The sequence below is a fragment of the Canis lupus genome, chromosome X (assembly GCF_048164855.1).
Source record: "Canis lupus baileyi chromosome X, mCanLup2.hap1, whole genome shotgun sequence".
Lineage (NCBI taxonomy): Eukaryota > Metazoa > Chordata > Mammalia > Carnivora > Canidae > Canis > Canis lupus.
Window position 1 is genome coordinate 113377740 of NC_132876.1, and position 21359 is coordinate 113399098.

General features: G+C 44.1%; 1 protein-coding gene across 4 annotated transcripts in view; it reads right to left on the bottom strand.

Annotated features, from left to right (window-relative positions):
* Positions 1-21359, bottom strand: part of BMX (BMX non-receptor tyrosine kinase) — a 52207-nt gene that overhangs the window by 16675 nt on the left and 14173 nt on the right. For 3 of the 4 annotated variants that reach the window (XM_072816633.1, XM_072816632.1, XM_072816630.1), the window contains 9 exons: positions 20818-20937; positions 17866-17930; positions 12907-13082; positions 9943-10014; positions 9225-9278; positions 5900-5954; positions 4605-4684; positions 2243-2370; positions 481-555 (listed from right to left, as the gene is read on the bottom strand). In XM_072816633.1, the coding sequence (XP_072672734.1) occupies positions 481-555; positions 2243-2370; positions 4605-4684; positions 5900-5954; positions 9225-9278; positions 9943-10014; positions 12907-13082; positions 17866-17930; positions 20818-20937 (825 nt within the window). The remainder of the gene's footprint in view (positions 1-480; positions 556-2242; positions 2371-4604; positions 4685-5899; positions 5955-9224; positions 9279-9942; positions 10015-12906; positions 13083-17865; positions 17931-20817; positions 20938-21359) is intronic. The other variant, XM_072816631.1, reaches the window with a different exon arrangement.

A 21359-nucleotide genomic window follows, 5' to 3' on the forward strand; every position in this document is an offset into this window, starting at 1 on the left:
ATTGTAAGTTGATCGCCTCAAAAAACCCTTCGTGAGGCAGTCTTATATGACCTCTCTGACCACACGATAATGCCAACAGGACAATACTCTTCTTGAAGCAGCCAGAGTTCTAGACAAAAGGCTTAGGGCACTTTGCCAACCAGAGGCATCTTGGAAATACCTGGTGTGAAAGTGTGCTCGATGCTCTTAGCTTGGTAAAATAATCATTAGCGTTTTTTTAATAAAGCAAACTAAACTGTGATCTGGGTAGATGTCATTATCCTAAATACACAAAGTTGAACACTGCCTCCCCTAAGTAGGCACAGAATCCCAGAAGAAGAAAAGACAGGCAATGGCAAATATATATATGCGTATATATATATATAAATTTATATATAATAATAAAACTATAATTTATATATAATATATATATATTATATATAAATTTTAAACCAGAAATGGTGGGAAATGGAGTTTAAGAGCCCAGGTGTTTGTCCATACCACTTCCCAAGGACACGGAGGTGGGAACCTTGTTGGCCTTGGTCGACACAGGGTGGCGGAGTCGCGTGATCATGCCTACAATGAAATCAGCACCATATCATCACATCGTATCACATCACATTACATCACCCCTCTGTTTGCGCTCTCGCCAGAGTAGCTGGAAAAGTACAGAGTTCAGGATGTCGTGATGGAGAGAGCGGGTCCATTCTGACCATGTTCATCCTGTAGCTGTATTGATTTGCTTGACTTGACTAATTAGCTCAATGTAAAGCAAAAATGAGAAGAGTAAAACATCTTTATGTGATTTTTAAAAATCCCATCAAATAAGTTGCTCGATGGAATCTTTCATTTAAAAAGATTTCCCGGGGATCCCTGGGTGGCTTGGCGGTTTGGCGCCTGCTTTTGGCCTGGAGTGTGATCCTGGGGTCCCAGAATCGAGTCCTGCATCGGGCTCCCTGCGTGGGGCCTGCTTCTCCCTCTGCCTGTGTCTCTGCCTCTCTCTCTTTCTGTGTATCTCTCATGAATGAATAAATAAAATCTTTAAAAATAAATAAATAAATAAATAAATAAATAAATAAATAAATAAATAGTTTCCCCATTTTGGTTCTGCTTTTTATAGTCCTATATTTATATACATATACATACAGCTCAATAATTTGGTTAAAAAAAATCCAAACAGTACAGAAGGGCACAAAATAAAAAGCAAACCACTCAATTTTTAAAAATCAAAACTATTACTAAGTTGCATTAAACGCTCAAGTCAGGGATCCCTGGGTTGCTCAGTGGTTTGGCACCTGCCTTTGGCCTGGGGCGTGATCTTGGGGTCCCGGGATCGGGTCCCACATCGGGCTCCCTGTGTGGGGCCTGCTTCTCCCTCGGCCTGTGTCTCTGCCTCTCTCTCTGTGTGTCTCTCATGAATAAATAAATAAAATCTAAAAAAAAATAAATTCTCAACAACAACAACAAAAAAGAAATTCCACTTGTAGGGAATCTGGCTACAGAAACACTCATACGGATGCACAGAGCTACGTGTACAGGCCTGTACATTGAAATATCGATCATGATGTGAAAATACTGTATGCGATGCAACCGCTAATCGATCCAGGGTTGGGTGAATACATTTCGGAGTAATTCTACTGTAGAATTCTATGCAGCTGTTAAACAGACCATGAGCGATATGTATGTGCATGGAAAGACCACTAAGACATGTTGAGCAGAGAAAGCAAGCTGAAAAAGCAGTGTGTGGGGGGAAGGATCTGATCTCTGTAAAAACATAATGTGTAAAAAAAAAAATAAACCAAAAATCCCCCCAAAACATAGTGTGCATACATACACATATATAAGTCATTCATATCTATAATAAATAGTGTTAGTATCAGCAGACCAAAAGATTCTGTTGGAATAGACCCCAACTTGTCTACGGGGTCCTCTCTCCAATGATAAACGTTTCTATAATGTTTGAATTTTGTAATCAACTTATTTCCCTAGGCTGAAAAAGACTGCAAATATTTTTATAACGAGAATCTCCATTCCTAAGTTGCTAACTTACTCAATTTCATTTTTCTGGCATTTTAGAGTGCAGAGTGTCATATTCCAGGGAAACGTAGGCTAAAAATCACAGCAGGTGTGTGACTTGAGAGCATTTTTATTCCTATTTTCATGGTTCCCAATAATATTAAGACTATTAGGAGGATCAGTGATACCTGAGAAAATTGATACTTATCAACAAGGACCCATAAAAAGAAAAACCGAAAAAAATTACCTGCTGAATTGTGTTGATGGTAGTGAATAAGCTTGGGAATAGAATCAAAACAGTAGTTTTCCGCCAGGTACAATTTGTTCTCGGCATTTGTATGCACATGGTAATGCTTGACAGTTCCTTTTTTATCACTGGTAAGGAAGAAAGAATGTTAGAATGTTTTTTTTTTTTTTTAGATTTTATTTATTTTGAGAGAGGGAGAGAGAGCACAATCGAAGAGGAGGGGCAGAGGCAGAGGGAGAAGCAGGCTCACTGCTGAGCGGGAAGCCTGATGCGGGGCTCGATCCCAGGACCCTGAGATCATGACCTGAGCCAAAGGTAGATCCTTAACCGACTGAGCCACCCAGGGGCCCCTAGAATATTTTTGATTATCAATTGAAGTTTGATCAAACAATGGTTAAATGATAATTCAGATGCATTCGCAAATTTTGGAGAGGGAAGTCAGAGGGTTTCTGGACATGTGATGTTTTTCTAGAGCTATCCATGACAATGGGTAATTACGGAAGAGAGCTCCTCTCTGAACTCAACGCATCTTTTGTACACATACAGAATTCATGTACAATAAAATCCCAACTTTCTGCACTGTTCCTCTCTGGAATCTTCCTTTGATGATCGAGAGCCCTGCAGTTCTTAAAGATCATTATTCTGAACACCAATTCTCTTTTAGGATAATAATGAAGATTAAAATGTGGGAGACAAAAAAAAATTAAATGTGGGAGACAACGGTGATTAGGCTGTGGGTGTTCTCATCCAGAGCATGGGTGGGAGGCTCTTTTGCGAGTAGTGCATGCAAGATGAAATGGGTGGGGATACCCTTTAATTCCTCTTATGAACTTGCACCTTTTCCACATAAAACATGTTTTTCCTGTTGTTCTACTTTTGGAAAATAGTGGTGAATTGAAGCACATTGATTTGGGCTAATGAGGAATAATACACCCGCCTGTCTTAGATATCAGAGCCGTACTCTAATCAAGAGCTGGGCTTTGGGACTCCTGGGCGGCTCAGTGGTTGAGCATCTGCCTTCGGCTCGGGCGTGACCCCAGAGTCCGGGAAAAAGTCCCACATCGGGCTCCCTGCAGGGAGTCTGCTTCTCCTCTGCCCCTCTCTCTCTCTGTGTGTCTCTCATGAATAAATAAATAAAATCTTAAAAAAAAAAAAAAGCTGGGCTTTGCGTCCCCTTCCACTGCTTGTTGGCAACCCTCATTTGGGTGTTACGAAGATCAGATGCAATTTTATATATAGCAATTTGCACTATGCTTGGCGCATAAGAAACTGTTGATGAATTGTTGCTGTGATGCCAGCCTGGTTAAAATTGCAACTATAAAAAGGAAAAGGGGTGCTTTCTTGTTGCAAGTGGCTACTTTGCTCTTGGTCTCAGCATGCAATTCATTCAAGCCCATGGATGATGTTTCATAAAAAGAAAGCTTCCGTGTTCATTAATTTGGATTATTTTCATTTGATTCCTTAGCTATTTGCTGCTTTTTTTCTACCCGGTCACCTTCAAAAATAAATCTGGGGTCAAGGATCTTGACTTGGAAGACTTCTCGTATCAGGTTTGGCTGAAACTGCAGGGCCTGCTTCTGCCTGTGTCTCTGCCTCTCTCCGTGTCTCTCGTGAATAAATAAATAAAATCTTTAAAACAGCAACAACTATAATAGTAACTGCTATTCACGCATGAAGTGCTCACTCTGTGCCGGGCACCCTTGTGATCCAACACGTGAATTAACTCACTTCATCCATAGAACATAGTCGTCATTGTTATTTTTCCTTTTCAGAGGGGGATGCCGAGGCACAGAGTTCGGGGACATAGAGCCTTGAAATGGTAGAGTCGGGAGTGGGACCCCGAGGTGCAGCTTCAAGCCAGAGCTCTTAACCACAAAGAGAAGACAGCACCCCGGAAAGAAGCTTTCTGCGGAACACAGATACACTGACTCGACTCTCTGCTAGCTCTGTCCCCTACTGGAGACACTGGCTAAAAAACCAGAGCCTGGGGTGGGTTTCTCAGCTCAGCAGGTGGCTGAGGCCAAGAGTGGACAGGCTCCGTTGCTCTTTTTCTCTCTTTCTAGACATAGGACCGAGTCCAGGGGAACAGCCCGAGATTCCTTTAACAGGTGTGTACTGAGGCGGGCGGTGCACCCCCCCTGCTGCCCGGGATGTGCAGAAGAGGACCCCCCCCCCAGGGAACAAGCTCTCAGAGTAGAGGCCGAGTGGACAAGGCAACTACAAACAGTTGCATTCTATAGAAATATTTTGATCCACGATGCCAGAGGTTAAAGATGGTGTCTTATCCCCAAATGGGACTCGATGGCCAGCATATCCAGAGAACATGCACAAGAGATGAGAAGGAAATCCGTGTGATACTCACTTCATAGCCTTGCTAAATAAAGACACTGTATACATTCCCACCTGGCGGGAATTTCGGACCATAAACGCACCTTCTTTTCCCTGGAAAGGAAAGAAAAGAGGGGAAGGAACAGAAAACCTTTTCGTTATTCTTGAAAACTATTTTTCCTGGTAGGTGGTAGGGAAGTGGATCTTTCAGACCCACTTGGAACGCCATTGACGGCCCAGGTCACCCAACAGCTGGCACAGAAGGGGACCCACGGGGCAGCTTTCCTCCTCTGCTCGCTCTCTTCCTTTAGAGACCTACCCCGTGTGCCTCGACTCTCCCCCCCCACTTAGCTTCTAACCCTCCCCGATGGTTTGCTCTGCTTGGTGTTTGTGCAAGCCTGATGTTTTAATCTTGCAGAAATAACATTTAAAACCACCCACCGCCGTGGAATATAATACCCGAGAAGGCATTAGAAAACCAAAGGCGCAGAACAAATCATTTGTTAGAGTTCCATGCCCAGCTTGTCTTTCTTAATGACTTGGGCTAATTCCAAGCAGATCCAGAATCGGGAGGGGCAGACAGTAACCCATAGGCATGTGACAATGTGACAAGATTCAGAGTTAGGGGGTGGCGTCATCGCATTCTCACGAGTACCCCTCAAAGAAACCACTGGCGTGCTTTATTAGGTCGAACTATATATCAAAGCACCAGTTTTGCAGGTTGGAAAGAGTTTGCTTCTGGTAATTCTGTGCCAATTTAGTAACAAAATCTAGGCCCTGTTACAGCTGCTGGACTCCGCTTTAGGTGCTAGTGAGCAGGGCCGGTGGAGCTGGACTGTTACAAGGATGCCCCCCCCCCGGCTCCCCCAGAAATCATGCCTCTGTTCTTGCCCTGTGCCATCCCCCCCACTGAGTCCGGGCTGGGCCTCGGGGCTTGCTCTGGCTCATAGGACGTTAGCAGGCAGGACAAAAGCAGAAATGTTAAGTGCGTGGAGCGACCTGCGGGCCTTGCGCCGTGTCCCGCTGCCTGGGCTCACCAGGCGTGAGGAGGCCCACTCCAGCCCCACGGGCGGAACGGAGGCACCCGCTTGGCACACTGGTGAGAAACCATAAATCTTGTTTCAAACCGCTAGACGTGGAAGTGGCTGACGACCCAGCAGGAGATAAGGAAAGCCAGAGGAAGTGGCTACGTGCGCAGGGCCTGTAAGCCAGGGGCTGGACGCCTGACGCCCTGAGGACACCCGGGGGGTCTCCGCCAGAAGTAAGCCCCGTGCCCTCTGCGCCCGGCGACAGGTTCTCAGAGGCTGCGTTGCAGACCAGGTGACTTACCTTTTGTCTCAGTAACTGCTCAGACTGTGACCTGGAGATGTTACCTGCAAACCAGCTGCAACGAGAAAGAATTGCATGTTTGCCAGTCGAGGGTGTTGAGCGGCGTGACTCCTCACCCAGCTTTCTAATCCGGAGGCATCGGCCTCCATCGGGGATTTCCACACCTCACCGCCCCGGAGAATCCCCCCAGGGGGCTCTTCAAAAATACGGATTCCTGAGTCTCCACCACCTGAGCATGATTCTGGGGTAGGGCCTGCGTCTCTGTGTTTTCACACAGGCTGGCACTTAAGAACCTTTGGCCTCCTTCCGGCAGGTGCCTAAGTTCTATGTGCCACTGTTTGGAGGGAGAGCCGGAGATTAGACCAATGAAGAATGTTCCAGTGGGAAAGTTGGGGCTGCCATAGATGAGAGTTCCTGTCTTTCTTTCTTTCTTTTTTTTTTTAGTTCCTGTCTTTCAACCCTATATTTTTCTTTTAATAATCTGATAGAAGGACACGTTATAGCATCTAGTTTCAAAGCAAATGTTTTTCTAACAAATGTTTTTGATTTGCAGTAGATAAGCCTCTGTGGTTATATTAAGCCAGTAATATTAAGCCACCTGAGAAAGAGATGGCATGGGGCAGCCAGGTGTAATATTTTCTTTTTTTTAAAGATTTGGGCAGCCTTGGTGGCTCAGCGGTTTAGCGCCGCCTTCAGCCCAGGGCCTGATCCTGGAGACCTGGGATCGAGTCCCACATTGGGCTCCCTGCCTTCTGTGTGTCTCTCATGAATAAATAAATTAAAAAAAGATTTTATTCATTTACTTGAGAGAGGGAGGAGGAGAGAGAGAGAGAGAGAGAGAGCAAGCACAAAGGCAAAGGGAGAAGCAGACTCCCTACTGAGCAGGGAGCCCAACACAGGGCTGGATCCCAGGACCCTGAGATCACGACCTGAGCTGAAGGCAGACACTTAACCAACTGAGCCCCCCAGGTGACCCCAGGTGTAATCTTTAAGTATTGCCTTTTTCACTACGTCACTACGTTAGCCGAGAGCATAACATCTTACTTTGTATGTAGAGCTCAGCAGGCCACAGAGTTGTTTCTCATGTGAGATCAACAATGTGTGTAGTCTTTTGGTTTTGGCCAGAATGTCACACTAGGGAAATGAACAGGGTGTGAGGGGGATGGAGCATGGGTTTGGGGGCTTACAAGGACCCTCTGGCTAGAGAATAATATCCGAGGAGGAAAGAAGAACCCAAGGGTGAGGATGTGTTAGGTGGGACGTGGCGGGGGGGGGTGGTGGTGTCAGCTGCTGGGCAGGTCAGTGAGGTAGAAAGAGCCACCAGTCAGCCTGGAGGTCTGGAATCTAGACATAACTTCCTAATAAGTAGTTGTACAGCTTTGGACAAGCCACTTAGCCTCTTTTGACCTTGGAATTACCCATTTACAAAATGAAGATGAGAGTTGAATTCGATAAGTTTAACAGTCTCTTCTAGTTCTACCCGTACAGATACGATATAATTAATCCTTGAGGTATGAACTGATAATTTTCTTCTTAGTTAATATTTTAAGCTAATCATAGCTAATCCAAAGATTCCTTGGGGAATGTGATTCAGGATACCTGCCTATGGGAGATAGGAGAAAGAGATGATCGGGGATCAGGAGAGAGGCCTGGAGAAGCAAGGTGAGATTGTGAATAAGCGCCCCCCCCCACACACACACACTTTGCTCGTGTCATAATTTTGCTGAGGTCTGGCTCTGTTTTAAAAAAGATTTCAGCTCATCAGTGCCCGAGCAGCTGAGCCTTAAGCCTGGTCCTAAGATATGACTTTCCCTCGAAGCTTCCGTGCCTCAGCCTTCAAGAGAGCAAGAGTAGAATTGCCCGCGGAGTTCTGGCCACCAAAGAAATGCTTCAGTGCCCCCGATAAAGGAAGAAGCCAGGGCCACCAAGCACAGTGTGAGAGGCTGAGCCCCAGGTCACACAGACCTCAGCTTCTGATTGTCCTTAGGCATCTCTTTGACTTTGAAGAGAGTAGGTCTCTCTTGATCATTTCCCCAAAGCACACCTCTCATGCACAATTTGAATTTAGAAATGCTGGAGATAGAGACTTTCCATGTGGTCAGATCTGGGCTTTCCAAACCAAAGAAAGACTTCCAACTCATCAAAATGCTAAAGGCTAACATGTACAATTCGAAGTTCACTCCCATGGGTTTAAGTCTTTGTCATCCGTCAAAGCGCTATTATCTTTGGATCATTTTTATGCTGGTGTTTCTCAGTCTTTTATGTCTTAGTTTGAATTATTCCACCTTTCCTGCAGGTGGATGTTGGGGCAGAAGGTAGGGATCAAGTGCTAGGAGGCGGTGAAAAGGCCATGCTAATGGAGGGGTGGGGCATACATCACATCTTCCATAACGTGGCACCAATGCCTAGGGCTGAGCTGGGTTAGAGGTAAGTCCAAGAGGCAAAACAGTGACATGTACTTATAAAACCTCTCACTGTACCTAGAGGCAATATATCAGTGACAGCGCTCATACAAACACAGAACTGAAAATATGTGTAATCCTGGTGTTCAAGAGAGTTGGCCACCACCGGGGAGCAGGTGTCCGGGAGATGCATCACTCCCATCTCTAAGGAGTGCCAATTTTAAATAAAGTTCAGGAGACTTATTAGTCCCTATATTTAGAAGGAGACAGTCTTAGATTTTGGAAAAGACCTTAAGGACCCCTCAGGCTAACCTGTCCCAGAACAGTTAGGGTGATCATACATTTCTATTCACCCAGAAGAGTCTAGTTTATGCCTGGTGTCCAGGTGCAATATTTAATAGCGCTCTCTCTCTCGCTCACTCTCTCTGTGTCAAATGTCCTAATCTGGATGCTAAATGATGAGGTCACCCTAGAAATAGGACTCTCTCAATATAAATACTGTCACATTCAAGTCTCAGTTGTGCTACCTTGTTGACTGCATCATGAATAACTTCAAAAATGGGACTCGGTGCTAAGAAGAGCCTTCAAACATCACCCTGGTTAGAAACCTCCTGGGAAGAAATAATTGGCAGAAATGTCATATGCTGCATCCGTGAAGACAAAGTGAAGTGAAGGGGACACCAGGTATATGATAAATCCAGTGAATATGTACAGCCAACTTAGATAATCCAGATTGAAGAAAAACATTTCCGTTAGTAACAACCTGTCATCCAGACAAATGGCCCAGAAGCTCACATGACTTTACCCATGTAAATACAGCCTCCCAGGCAAGTCTGAGACATCTGCTCTAATGCCTCCAGGGAAGAATGGAATAGAAGCATCTATGTTAGTTTTAGAGGAACACAGAGGACTTTCAAACTCACTCATAGTCTTCCAGGTTTTCCTCTTCTTCAGATGAACTGGACTCAGGAAATCCCCTTAAGAAGAGAGGAAACGATACGAATGCAAACAACCACCAAGAAATAATGCAATCACCTAGCGGTGCAATGTCAAAAATCCCACCCTGCTTTCACCCCCGTAAATAAAATTTAGACTGTCAGGGTTCCCTCTTTGCACTTGGGAGGATATCTGCAAAGTGAAGAGAGAATGACTCACAAGTTGAGTTCGTGCCTGGTTTAATGAGAAAATGGCTCTTTGCTACAGGAGGCCCCCAGGAACACGGATTTGTTTGACTCTTTTGGAAGAGCAGGATCATGAAATAGATGAGTGCTCTCGGGAGCAGCTGTAGTATGAGGTTCAAAAAAAATTCGGCTTGGGTATAGAGCAATTCTTAGAGAAGAGGTACTGGACTCTCGGCGGGTTTTCCTCCTGCTAGAGAGGCCGAGCCAGGTATGCTCCTGTTCATGCTAACACCAGTGCATGTCGTGAATGATGGACGGGAACTATCACCGTGAAGAAAACTGTAACCCACGACTCATCGATTCAGATCAACCGAAGGGATCGGAGAGGCCAACTACATGAATTGTTTTGGCTTGCCTTCACCTTAAACGTGAAGTCCAGTTGCAAAATGATTGCAAATTTGGTTAGTTTTCCTGCAAATGGAAGCAAACCCTAGCCATAAAGGAGTGTGCATTGACTTACCATGACATCTTTGAGGTGCTGTGATTGACACCAGTCCTTTCCCTCTGGTTACTGCCCGTGAAATCGTCACTGCTACGACAAAAGACACATTTTGTAAGCTTCTGATTATTTGTAAATGTTCCAGGACAAAAATAGTTGTGTTAGATATCTTTTAGCTTCATTGAACATTTTGACCGGCACATTTCACTTGGTTTGGGAATTCAAGCTAATGAGTTATTTCTGCATGTTCGTCCTGGCAGGGACCCCGATGACAAGTGGTAGCTTGTCCGTGTTCCTAAACAAGAGACCTGTGAATAGCAACGTGGGATTAGTAGATCATCTCCACCGGATTTGCCCTGATTCTCTGGTCGATATGCAAGCATCCGGTCACTTATATATTTTAACATGTTCTTTTCCTCGTGGCTGTTGCAATTAAAAGTCCGGGAAAAAAAAATAAAAGTCTGGAAAATACTGAACTTTTAACTCCATGTGGACGCCGATGGATCCACAGGATCTTCATCACCCCTCTGCCACCCGTCATTTTCCCTCTTCCGTTTTGGGTGCCAAGCAGAGCGTGAGGAAGGGCCTACCTCTCCAAGTCCAAAGGCTGTTTTGTTTGGAATGGAGGGCCTATTTCCTGCTTGCCTTCGTATCTCAGGATCTTTTTTAAAACCACCCTTCATAGTGACAAGCTTCCCTAACAAGGAAATGCTTCTCTGGCTCCATTTCAAGGAATGCCCGGAGAAAGCCCTCAACACCGCAGTGCCTTCCAAGGAGCCTCACTCGCTCCTAGCATGGCTTTTTTTGCTTCATCTTTTCATAAGAAAACTCGTATTTTAAAATGCTAAGCAGCCTACTTAGCCTTTGTGTTGTCTTTAAAGAAGGCAGAGACTGTCCTTCAATAGTGCATCTCTTAGGTTTAGCCACATAATGGGACACTGCGTAGACACTCAAAATAACCATGGGATCCCTGGGTGGCTCAGCGGTTTAGCGCCTGCCTTCAGCCCAGGACGTGATCCTGGAGTCCCGGGATCGAGTCCCACATCAGGCTCCCCGCAAGCAGCCTGCTTCTCCCTCTGCCTGTGTCTCTGCCTCTCTCTGTCTCTCATGAATAAATAAATAAAATCTTGAAAAAATAACTGAGGAGCTTGCCCAACAGTGTGAAGGCACCTAACACCTCTGAACTCTACATTTAAAAATGACTGATGGCAAGACGTATGTTATGTTTTACCACCACTCAATATTTGCTCACATTAAAACTTAAGTGTATCCTCCTCATGTGTTTAAATGGGAAAAAAAGTATCCAAGATGTGAAGTAAAGGGAGCGAGTGGCGCAGAAGACTACGTGGTGAGAATCTGACTTTTTCATTCTCTATACATGGTAGCATGTGCATAGAAAACATTCTAGAAGAACGTACCCTGAATATTCTCCAATATTTGAATGCTTTAATGGAAGCATGCATCATTTTCATACTCAGAAAAAGAATTACAAAGCACCTCAAGTGAGGATAATTGATAAGAAGTATTATCTACTTACGTGAGCTGAGAATCAGGGCTGTGTTTTAAAAATTCAATCCACAAAGACCTTTTAGCAATTATCATCACTCACTGACGTAATGCTACTCATGCTAAGAAGTCATTCATCAATTCTTTTGTTCAGATAACTAGCTTTCTCGAGTTCTAGGGGAAAATCCAAAGTTGGGACTGAATCTTGGGTGCAAAATCTAAGGAGGGGCGTCAGAAATACTCAGTGGTCCAGGTAAATAATGTTGTAATGAGATTTTTTTCTGTAAAAATTAATGCAAAAAACCCATGATGAAAAAAAGTCAGCATTTTCAATAAAGACAGGATCTAGCAATCGCCGTGCATTTTTGTCAATGACTCCCTGGGGCTTCCGGTAGGGAGGGGACCTAACACAAAGCTGGCATGACACCCATCCTCCTAGGACCTGCATCTATTAAGGGTCTCCTTCCACAAGAACACTGGATTGGCAGGCAAATAATTGTGACATGTCCCCCCAGGCACCAAGTATAGATTAATACTTGGATTCTAGCTCCACTTTGAAATGAAAAGTGCCACAATTTGTTATGCCGGAAGCAACAACAAGAATACACTTAACACTCTTTCAAGTGTGTGGCCCTGTGGCTGTATCCTCGGAACAGTGAGGCATTTGCTTTAGGTAAAAACGATGAGGATGGAAAGAACAAAACAAAGATAGGGGATGCCTGAGGGAGTCAGAGAGATGCTCTGCATCCACCGGGGGGAAAAGACAGCCCCCCCCAGGCCCAGTGCCCTGAGTGAGGAGATGTCAGACAGTGAACAAGGGGATAGGGAGGAAGTCTGGGGCAGCGAATAAGGAAGGATAGTCACTTGCCCCTTCCTCTGTTGTCATCTTGCGATTCAGCTCAATCTCTGGTGAGCATCAGGCATGGGGCCAAGCTGGCCCCAGACCCTGGAGAGATACACAGTTTAGGTCCTGCCTTCAAGGTAGTTTTGATTCTGGCTTTCGGCAGCATCTTTTGGCTTAAAAAAAAAAAAAAAAACGTGAGAAGACTGATCTTGTCGGGAGAGGTGAAGGAGCCCATCCTGAGAAGGCAGCTGAGGCCTCGCTGGGAGGGTTACTTGTCACCTGTACGCTCGGTACAAAAGTAAGCCCCCCCCCCAAATGGTCTCAGGTGAAGGAGATATATTAAAGCTTCTGAGCTCTGGCATGTAGGGTTATTAGGGGGCAAGGGGGAGAGAAAGAGGTGGGAATTAGATGCGCAAGATCATAGAGCACATCATCTAAATGGCAAGTCCGTGCTGTTGAGTCCCAGGGGCGCCGCTGCTTGCCCGGGCTCCTGGCTCAGGCACTGAGGCTTTTCTGAGGGGACAGCCCTGTGTCAGCTGCGGCTGCGTGGACAGCCCGGAGGCTGAGGTCCAAGGTCAGGGGGTGGGGGATGCCTCCCCACGTGCGGGGCAGCCCGACTCAAAGTCGAAGTTTACCTTTTCGGTTTTCCTACTTGCCACCAGTCAGGACAGTCTTCTCTTGGAAAATGCTGCATGTTGGCATTTAGCTGGGAGCCGTAGTTTTTCTTTGAGTCGCTGTCATACGGGGCCACAGTGGTGCTCGAAGATGGTTCATTCATTTTGAAAATAGGAACTGCTCGAGGAATCTTCAGCTTTGGAGGACAAGAGATTTTATTTTAATATATCACAGTGAGGCACAGATTCACCTACTGGAAGCTGACAGGCCAAGTGCATCAGCTCGAAGGAAGGAAGGAAGGAAGGAAAGGAAAGGAAAGAGAACTAAAGAAAAAAGAAAAGAAAGACACAGGCATCAAGGGAAATCAATACTAAGTATTGGCAAAGATCTGGAGCAACTAGAGCTCTCACACTTCACCGGTGGGAGTAGGGAGTCTATAACCACACTGAAGAGCTGTTCCCAGAATCTACTAAAGTTGGGCGTGCACGTAGCCTATGGTCCAGAAAGTCTACATGCACACTCAACAGTGAAATCAAAAGACATGTAAAAGGATGTTCATAGCAGGATTATTTCAATTGGATACAAACTGCAAACGACCTAAACGCCCACTTAAAGGATAAAATAAGAAACATATTTTATACTAAACGTAAGGTGCTACGCTTTTGGCTCTGAAGATAGAGGAGGCGGCCAGAAACCAAAGAATATAAGTCGCTTCTAGAAGCTGGAGAAGGCAAGGAGATAGATCCACCCCCCCCCCCAAAGCCTCCAGAAGGAATACAGCTGTGTGGACCCACTTTATATTAGACTTCTGACCTTGAGAACTTCAAGAGAATGGATCTGTGTTGCTTTGAGTCACTAAATTTGTGGCAATTTGTCACAGCAGCAACAGAACGGATACAGTGGTATAGTCACCCAGTGGAATCCTTCTACACGGCGATGGGAGGAAACGACAACCACACACTGAAGTGTGGGTCAATCTCATAGGAAGTCAGATGATAAATGACTATATACCTTATGATTCCATTTTTCTAAAGGCCAAAATCGAGCAAGTAATCTTCGATGGTATAAGTCAGGCTAGTGATTGCCCTCAGCGGAATGTAGTGACCAAAAAGGAACAGGATGGTACCCTTGGGGTTCTGTGATGTTCTCTTTCTTTCTTTCTTTCTTTCTTTCTTCTTTTTTTTTTTTTGATGTTCTGTTTCTTGATTTGAGTGAGAGTTATACAGACATGTTCAGTTTGCGAAAAGTCATCAAGCTGAACACTTAGGGCTCGTATATTTTCCTAAGTGCGTGTTATCCTTCTATTAAAAATTCCTGTAAAAATATATAAGCTCTGAATTTAACTTTTCATGCTTGTAGTTTTACTTTTTTGCAGGGATTGGCGTCCTGGAAATTTTCGTTATGCAGGACACTGCTATTTGTGAGCTATGCGGTGGTTCTGTCCAGAAATAAATGCTGTGGAAAGTTCCCTAAACGGAAATCTGAACGGAACGGCTAGAAAGTGGATTTTTAAATTTCCTCAGCTCCGCAAAGTAAGTCCTCTACTGAATGTTCTGGTAAAAAAAGCAAAACAAAGGAAAACATGTTTTCATGATACTCTGATCCCTGATCCCTTAGGGCAGCTTACAATCAAAACAGCCTTAGGAACCCTCAGCCACTGATTTGCCTGACTGATAATTTTCAGCACATTTCCCAAAGAATTCCTTGCCAGAGATTAGATGCAATGGTTTCTGGCTCCTATATTATCCTCTGCGCGCAGATTTACTTAAAACAAAATTTTTTGGACTATAATTTGCGTACCACAAAATTGACCCTTTGTCAATGTAGAACTCAGAGAAGTCTGGTAAATTTATCAAGTTGGGCAACCATCACCACAGTCCAGTCTGAGCACATTGCCATCACTCCCGTAAGGCTCCTGTGACCGTCAACCGTCACCCATTCCCGTCCTGGCCCTGGGCAACCACTAATCAACCTTTTGTCCCTGTAAATTTGCTTATTCTGAACATTGCCCTTAGGCGTTTCATAAAGCCATCATTTTCAAGCGTCGGTATTGGAGCACGTACCCAAAGGGAAATAGCAATGTTGCTGATAACCAAATAAAACCTTCAAATATTAAAAATTGTATTAGTTTCCTTGGGCTGCCATAACATTTGGTGGATTGCAACAAATCCAATTTGTTCTCTCATAGTTCTGGAGTCCCCAAGTCCAAAATCAAGACTTCACTGTGGCTGTGCTCCCTTTAAAAGCTCTGTGGGAGAATATTTGTTTGCCTCTTCCAACTCCTGGTGGTTCTAGCATTCTTTGGCTTGTGGCAGCATAACTCAAATCTCTGCCTACGTCTTTATTTATTTATTTTAAATTTTAGTTATTGAACATACAATGCAATATTGGTTTCTGGAGTGGAATTCAGTGATTCATCACTTACATACAATCCCCAGCGCTCATCACAAGTGCCCTCCTTCTTCCCCATCCCCCATTTAGCCCATCCCCCACCCCCTCCCTCCATCAACTCTCAGCTTGTTCTCTATCGTTAAGAGTCTCTTATGGCTTGTTTCTGTCTCTCCTTTTTTCTTTCCCCCCTTCCCATATTTTCATCTGTTTTCTTTCTTAAACTCCACATGAGTGAGATCATATGGTATTTATCTTTCTTTCACTGACCTATTTCACTTAGCATAATACACTCTAGCTCCGTCCACATCACTACAAATGGCAAGATTTCATTCCTTTTGTTGGCTGAGTAATGTTCCATTGTATACATTATACCACATCTTCTTTATCCATTCATCAGTCAAGGGACATTTGGGCTCTCTCCATAGTTTGCCTACTGTTGATAACGCTGCTATAAACATCGGGGTGCATGCACCCCTTCGGATCTGTATTTTTGTATCCTCTGGGTAAATAACTAGTAGTGCAACTGCTGGATCATAGGGTAGCTCTATTTTTAACTTTTTGAGGACCCTCCATTCTGTTCTCCAGAGTGGTTGCATCAGTTTGCCTTCCCATCAACAGCGCGAGAGGGTTCCCCTTTCTCCACATCCTTGCCTACACCTGTTGTTTCCTGTTGTTAATTTTAGCCATTCTGACAGGTGTGAGAGGGTATCTCATTGTGGTTTTGATTTGTATTTCCCTGATGATGAGTGATGTTGAGCATCTTCCATGTGTCTGTTAGCCATCTGGATGTCTTCTTTGGAAAAGTGTCTGTTCATGTCTTCTGCACATTTCTTAACTGGATTATTTGGTTTTTGGTCTGCCTAGGTCCTTAAGCAGCCTTCTTCTCTGTGTATCTCCCTGTGTCCTCTCCTCGCCTTGTAAGGACACATCCTAATCCAGTATGATCTCATCTTCGTCCTTAATTAATTACATCTGCAAAAACCTGTTTCCAAATAAGGTCACATTTTTTTAAGGTCACATTTTGAGGTTCTGGTGAGAACATGAAATTTGGGAGACCCAATTTAACCTACTCTAATAAAGGATTTCTTTTTGTCCTTCATGTTGGTTCACACAGATTATATGGTTTTTACTTAGAAAGAGAGAGGTATACGTGAATGTATGCAGCTGAAAATAAATACCCAAGACAACCATAGAGCTAGTGGACGGGTAGAGACACTCCTTAACTTTTAGGAGAGCTTCTGGAGAATCACTGGGAGGCCACTTTATGTGTGCCCTGGGATTTGAGGAAGCTGATACCTGCCTGGGAAGCCTTAAATGCAGGAGGCTCTGGCTGCAAACCCAGGAGAGCAGAACAAAAGCAGAGCAGCAGCCTGTACTGTGAGAGTGAGCCGCATAGAGTTTTATTAACCAGAGAATTCAAGGTTTTGTTTGTTTTCCTGTCGGCCAACTCCACCCTTGGGAGAAGGTTCTGGGAGCCATCTCAAAAGGAACTCTGTCCAAGATGGGTGAATTGACCCAGCAGAAATGTGAGGACTAGAAACCCAAGAGCTGAGGGTCAAGACAACCCCTCTGTTATAAAACTACATTTGGATCTGCACTCTAGTGGCAAACCCACAAAAACTTCCCATAAGCCAAAGAATCAGCATTGGAAAATTGTCTCACCCAGAAGCCACCCCTGCCAGAATCATGATGGGATCAGCCACAAATGACTGTTTTTCATTAGACCCCCCTCTTCCTGGGCCCCAACCACAAAAAAAGTCAGGAATCTCAGCTTCTCTATGGCCCTCCCCGCAAAGCAGGCTGCCAGCCAATGTACACCTGAGCTATGTGGAGTTGTAACTTGGAAGGATGTTTGGAGTCGTATGATTATAATATTGGATGGGATAATTTAGAGGTTCTTCTCATGACTACTAGTAATCAGGACATTTTGGTTCATCTGAGAGCAACTGGAGAGCATCTGAGAGCAATCTCAGGGAGAGTCTACCAAGTGGCCTTGAAGGGATAGTGGATGGAAAGAATTAGGTTATTTTCTGCTTGTGCCCTGTGGAGTCCCATCCTTCACCGGGATACTCACACGAGGTGGTCTTGGAAGTCTCCCATGTGCACCCATTTTTCGGTGACTATGTGCTTACAGTTTAGAAAAGGCCCAGTTATTAAGTACAACAATATAAAATGATCAAATTATGTGATATTTGAACTTACATTTGATACTGCCATTGCCACCGGTGGTAGCTCACATCTTCCCTCTCTCTGCTCAACAGTCTGAATGGAGCCCATATTTTCTAGTCTTGAACCTGGCAACTCTTGGTTTATTTAATATATCCTGACTATGCAAAGAATATTTTATTTTATTTTTATTTTTTTAAGATTTATTTTTATTTATTTATTTATGATAGACATAGAGAGAGAGAGAGGAAGAGACACAGGCAGAAGGAGAAACAGGCAGAGGGAGAAGCAGGCTCCATACTGGGAGCCCGACGCGGGACTCGATCCCGGGACTCCAGGATCACGCACTGGGCCAAAGGCAGGTGCGAAACCACTGAGCCACCCAGGGATCCCCTGCAAAGAATATTTTAATATTGACTTACCACTCTGTCTGGGAAGATGGGAACTCTGTGTTTCTCTTCGTGAGTTGTAATGTGCAGATCAGCGTCTGAAAAGCAAAACCAAGTAATATCAGAAGGGACTTTAAACAAAACAAAGCAAACACCCAATGTTAGGAAGCAGACGAATGAACTAGCTTATGTGATCAACGCTTCAGATGAAGTGAATTTAGACACAGCATCTGGAGTGATTTTGTTGCTGTCTTCTGTAACACCCAACTCAGACTCTAGTCCTCTGCCTTTGATTATCAATATCCTCCCAAATGGATAAAAAATTCAAGTTCCTCTAAATCCCTAAACTAGGGCAGCCCGGGTGGCTCAGCGGTTTAGCTCTGCCTTCCGCCCAGGGCCTGATCTTGGAGACCCGGGATCGAGTCCCACGTCGGGCTCCCAGCATGGAGCCTGCTTCTCCCTCTGCCTGTGTCTCTGCCTCTCTCTCTCTTTCTCTCTCTCTCTCTCTGTCTCTCATGAATAAATAAATAAAATCTTTTAAAAAACCCTAAACTATTAATTTTACCGCATTTCCACCTTATATTTGAAATATAGATATCTGCCCTCGTTGGGTAGTACCTATGTCGCTAGGGTTCAGAATCCATGTCTGATTCCTCTTTGATTGACTCATACAAGATGCTTATAAGTAGCTGATTTATAAATGAGCAAACCTATCCCATAGTTTTTCCCATTTCTTATGATAATTGTTGGTTTCTCTTTCCACTTCTACATATACATAGATGCCCAGGATATGAGTGTGAAGCCGTTAGGTGCCTTATAAGTAGAGTGACCGTATGGTTTACTAACCAAACTGGAACATTTCTTACAGGGATAAGTAAGATTTTAAAAATTATGTCAAGTCACCAGCTACAGAATGAGACTGGGGTGTATGGTAAACTTACTTGTAGGTCATGTATCCTGGAAAAGGAATGGCCCAGGGCATCTTAGAGACAGAAAGAAGCAGACTCTCAACTATTTCCTTCCTAGTAACTGTACCCACGGGCTGCCCTGAAACTCAGCAGAGGAGTAAGTTATACTTGGCTAATTAAACAGTATCATTGCTGCTCAGGGGCCACAGCACCTCCAAAACCTATAGCTTTCCTCAGAGGTTGGCGAAGAGCCTGTTGCACCCAGAGCATATGGCAGATGCCATCCAGACAGAGCCTAGGAAGATGATCCCAAGGTAGTGCTCTCTCTGGCCTTTTTTCCTGCTTCCTCGCAGGGAGTTGGGGGTCGGAGCTAGACTCTGGCCGGCTGGCTCATGATGCCAGATCATGGACAGAGTAATCGGGGGAAAGAATTAATGCCGTAAGGAAACATTATTCCTCAGCCCCTTACAGTGGAGGGAGGATCCATACACAGTAATTTCTGTATAGTTCATTAAATCACTCTAATTCGTGAGTATGAAGGGCAACATAATATACTTAAGATTAATAAGTGTTCATTGTGTAGCCTAATTAAGAAAGAAAACAAACACAATGGACATTTGTTCATTGATTTTTGTTGTCAGATTACTAGTGATACCACCAATGTGACTGTCAGGTGTCAATACTAAAATGGGGTGAATCTGAATAACGGCTCAGGTCCCTGTGTGTTTTTCAGTTCCTAGAGTGATATCACACCACTGATCTTATTCAATTTGTTAAAGTTGTAATCCAAGCATATTTTGTTAAGGCTGGTAAAACTGCTATCAGAATCAATTCTCCTTTTTTAATTTATTCAAAACCTAATGTTGTTAAACAATGATAAACTTCTAAAATATATAAGACTGACTTATGGGGTGCCTGGGTGGCTCAGTCAGTCAAGCATTTGACTCGATTTCGGCTCAGATCATGATCTCGGGGTCATGGGATCAAGCCCTGTCTCAGGCTCCACGTTCAGTATGGAGTCTGCTTGTCCCTCTCCCTCTCCTCCTCCCCCTGTTCATGCACTTTCTCTTTCTCTCTCTCTCTCTCTAATAAATAAATAAAATCTTTTTAAAAATCTTAGAAAAAAAGACCACCTCATGTAAATATCCTAGAGATGGGTGGGATCCTATAAGGCACAAGCAGAAAACAACCTAATTCCTTCCTTCCATTAGCCTTGCAGAGCCACTCAGTGGGCCTTCTTCTCTGTCCCAAGATGAAGTTTCAGGCGGGTATTCTTAGGAATATAACTCCGGATAGAATCTGATTGCACTTAAAGCAGACCCTTCGCTACCTTCTGTGGTGTTACTAAGAAATCAATAAACGGGGATCCCTGGGTGGCGCAGCGGTTTGGCGCCTGCCTTTGGCCCAGGGCGCGATCCTGGAGACCCGGGATCGAATCCACGTCGGGCTCCCAGTGCATGGAGCCTGCTTCTCCCTCTGCCTATGTCTCTGCCTCTCTCTCTTTCTCTCTCTGTGACTATCATAGATAAATAAAAATTTAAAAAAAAATTAAAAAAATAAATATTAAAAAAAAAGAAATCAATAAACGGGTACAAAAGGTAAACCCTTTAAATATGTCTTTTTAAAAACTTGGTCGTCCATCATCTTGGTATATACGGTGATTAAAAGGGTTATTTGAATTTTATCCTTTAACATATTTTTTTAAAAGAATGTTGATTTTTTTCGTTTCTTATTTTACGTTATGAACCATGGTGATATGTTCACCCATTCTACCCATTTGGAGTCTATCTTAAGCCAGGAAAAATTATGAGAGGAAATAAACAGCCCTTTGCTTGATTCATGATTCCAATTAAAAAAAACATTTCTCATAAAACAGAAGAATGGCAAATGTTAATATTGTTATTAGAATCAGACTTCATTTGCCCGAGAGCATTTTTGAGGCTGGATTTTCATGATGTCAACCAATCTGACACATCTTCCTTTCCCCAGCCGGTGAGCTGTTCTGTTTGGCAGGTTTGCCTAATGGGGCACCATCCACCCAGGGTCCTGCCCAACAAAGGGGGAGGGGTCACCTTACATGCTTCCCAGAGAGTACATCCTGGGGCCGCTTTGCAACTCTGCTGGCAGCACAGGAACTTTCCATCCACGAAGAACCCACTGTGGTACTTGATCAGCAGGTGGGGGTTACCCCTTATCTCTGGGGACCAGGCAGGAAGAAAACACAGCATGAGCAAATGTTGGCCCAAGAGAAGAAACACATTCAGTAAGTGCTGTTATCACAGAACAATGAAAACCTTATTTTGCCAGCCACCAGGCTAAGAGCAAATGTTTCCCAAAGGATATAAGTCTTTCACTCAGAAGTAAATAAGCCAAAAAAAAAAAAAAAAAGTCTACCCAGGTATATAGTGAGAACAACAAAGTAACTTCTATCAATGTTACAAAAGAAACTAGAAAACATATATACAGATTAACTTGGTGATCAAGGGTTCTAGAAATACATCTGTAAAGGAAGTAAGCGGGTCAGGGCACATGTTGTTCTCTTGTCATAGAAGGAGGCTGAAGGATAGGACTAGATCTTAGCAAGAAGAGAAGTTTCGAATGAATATGAATGAACATGTA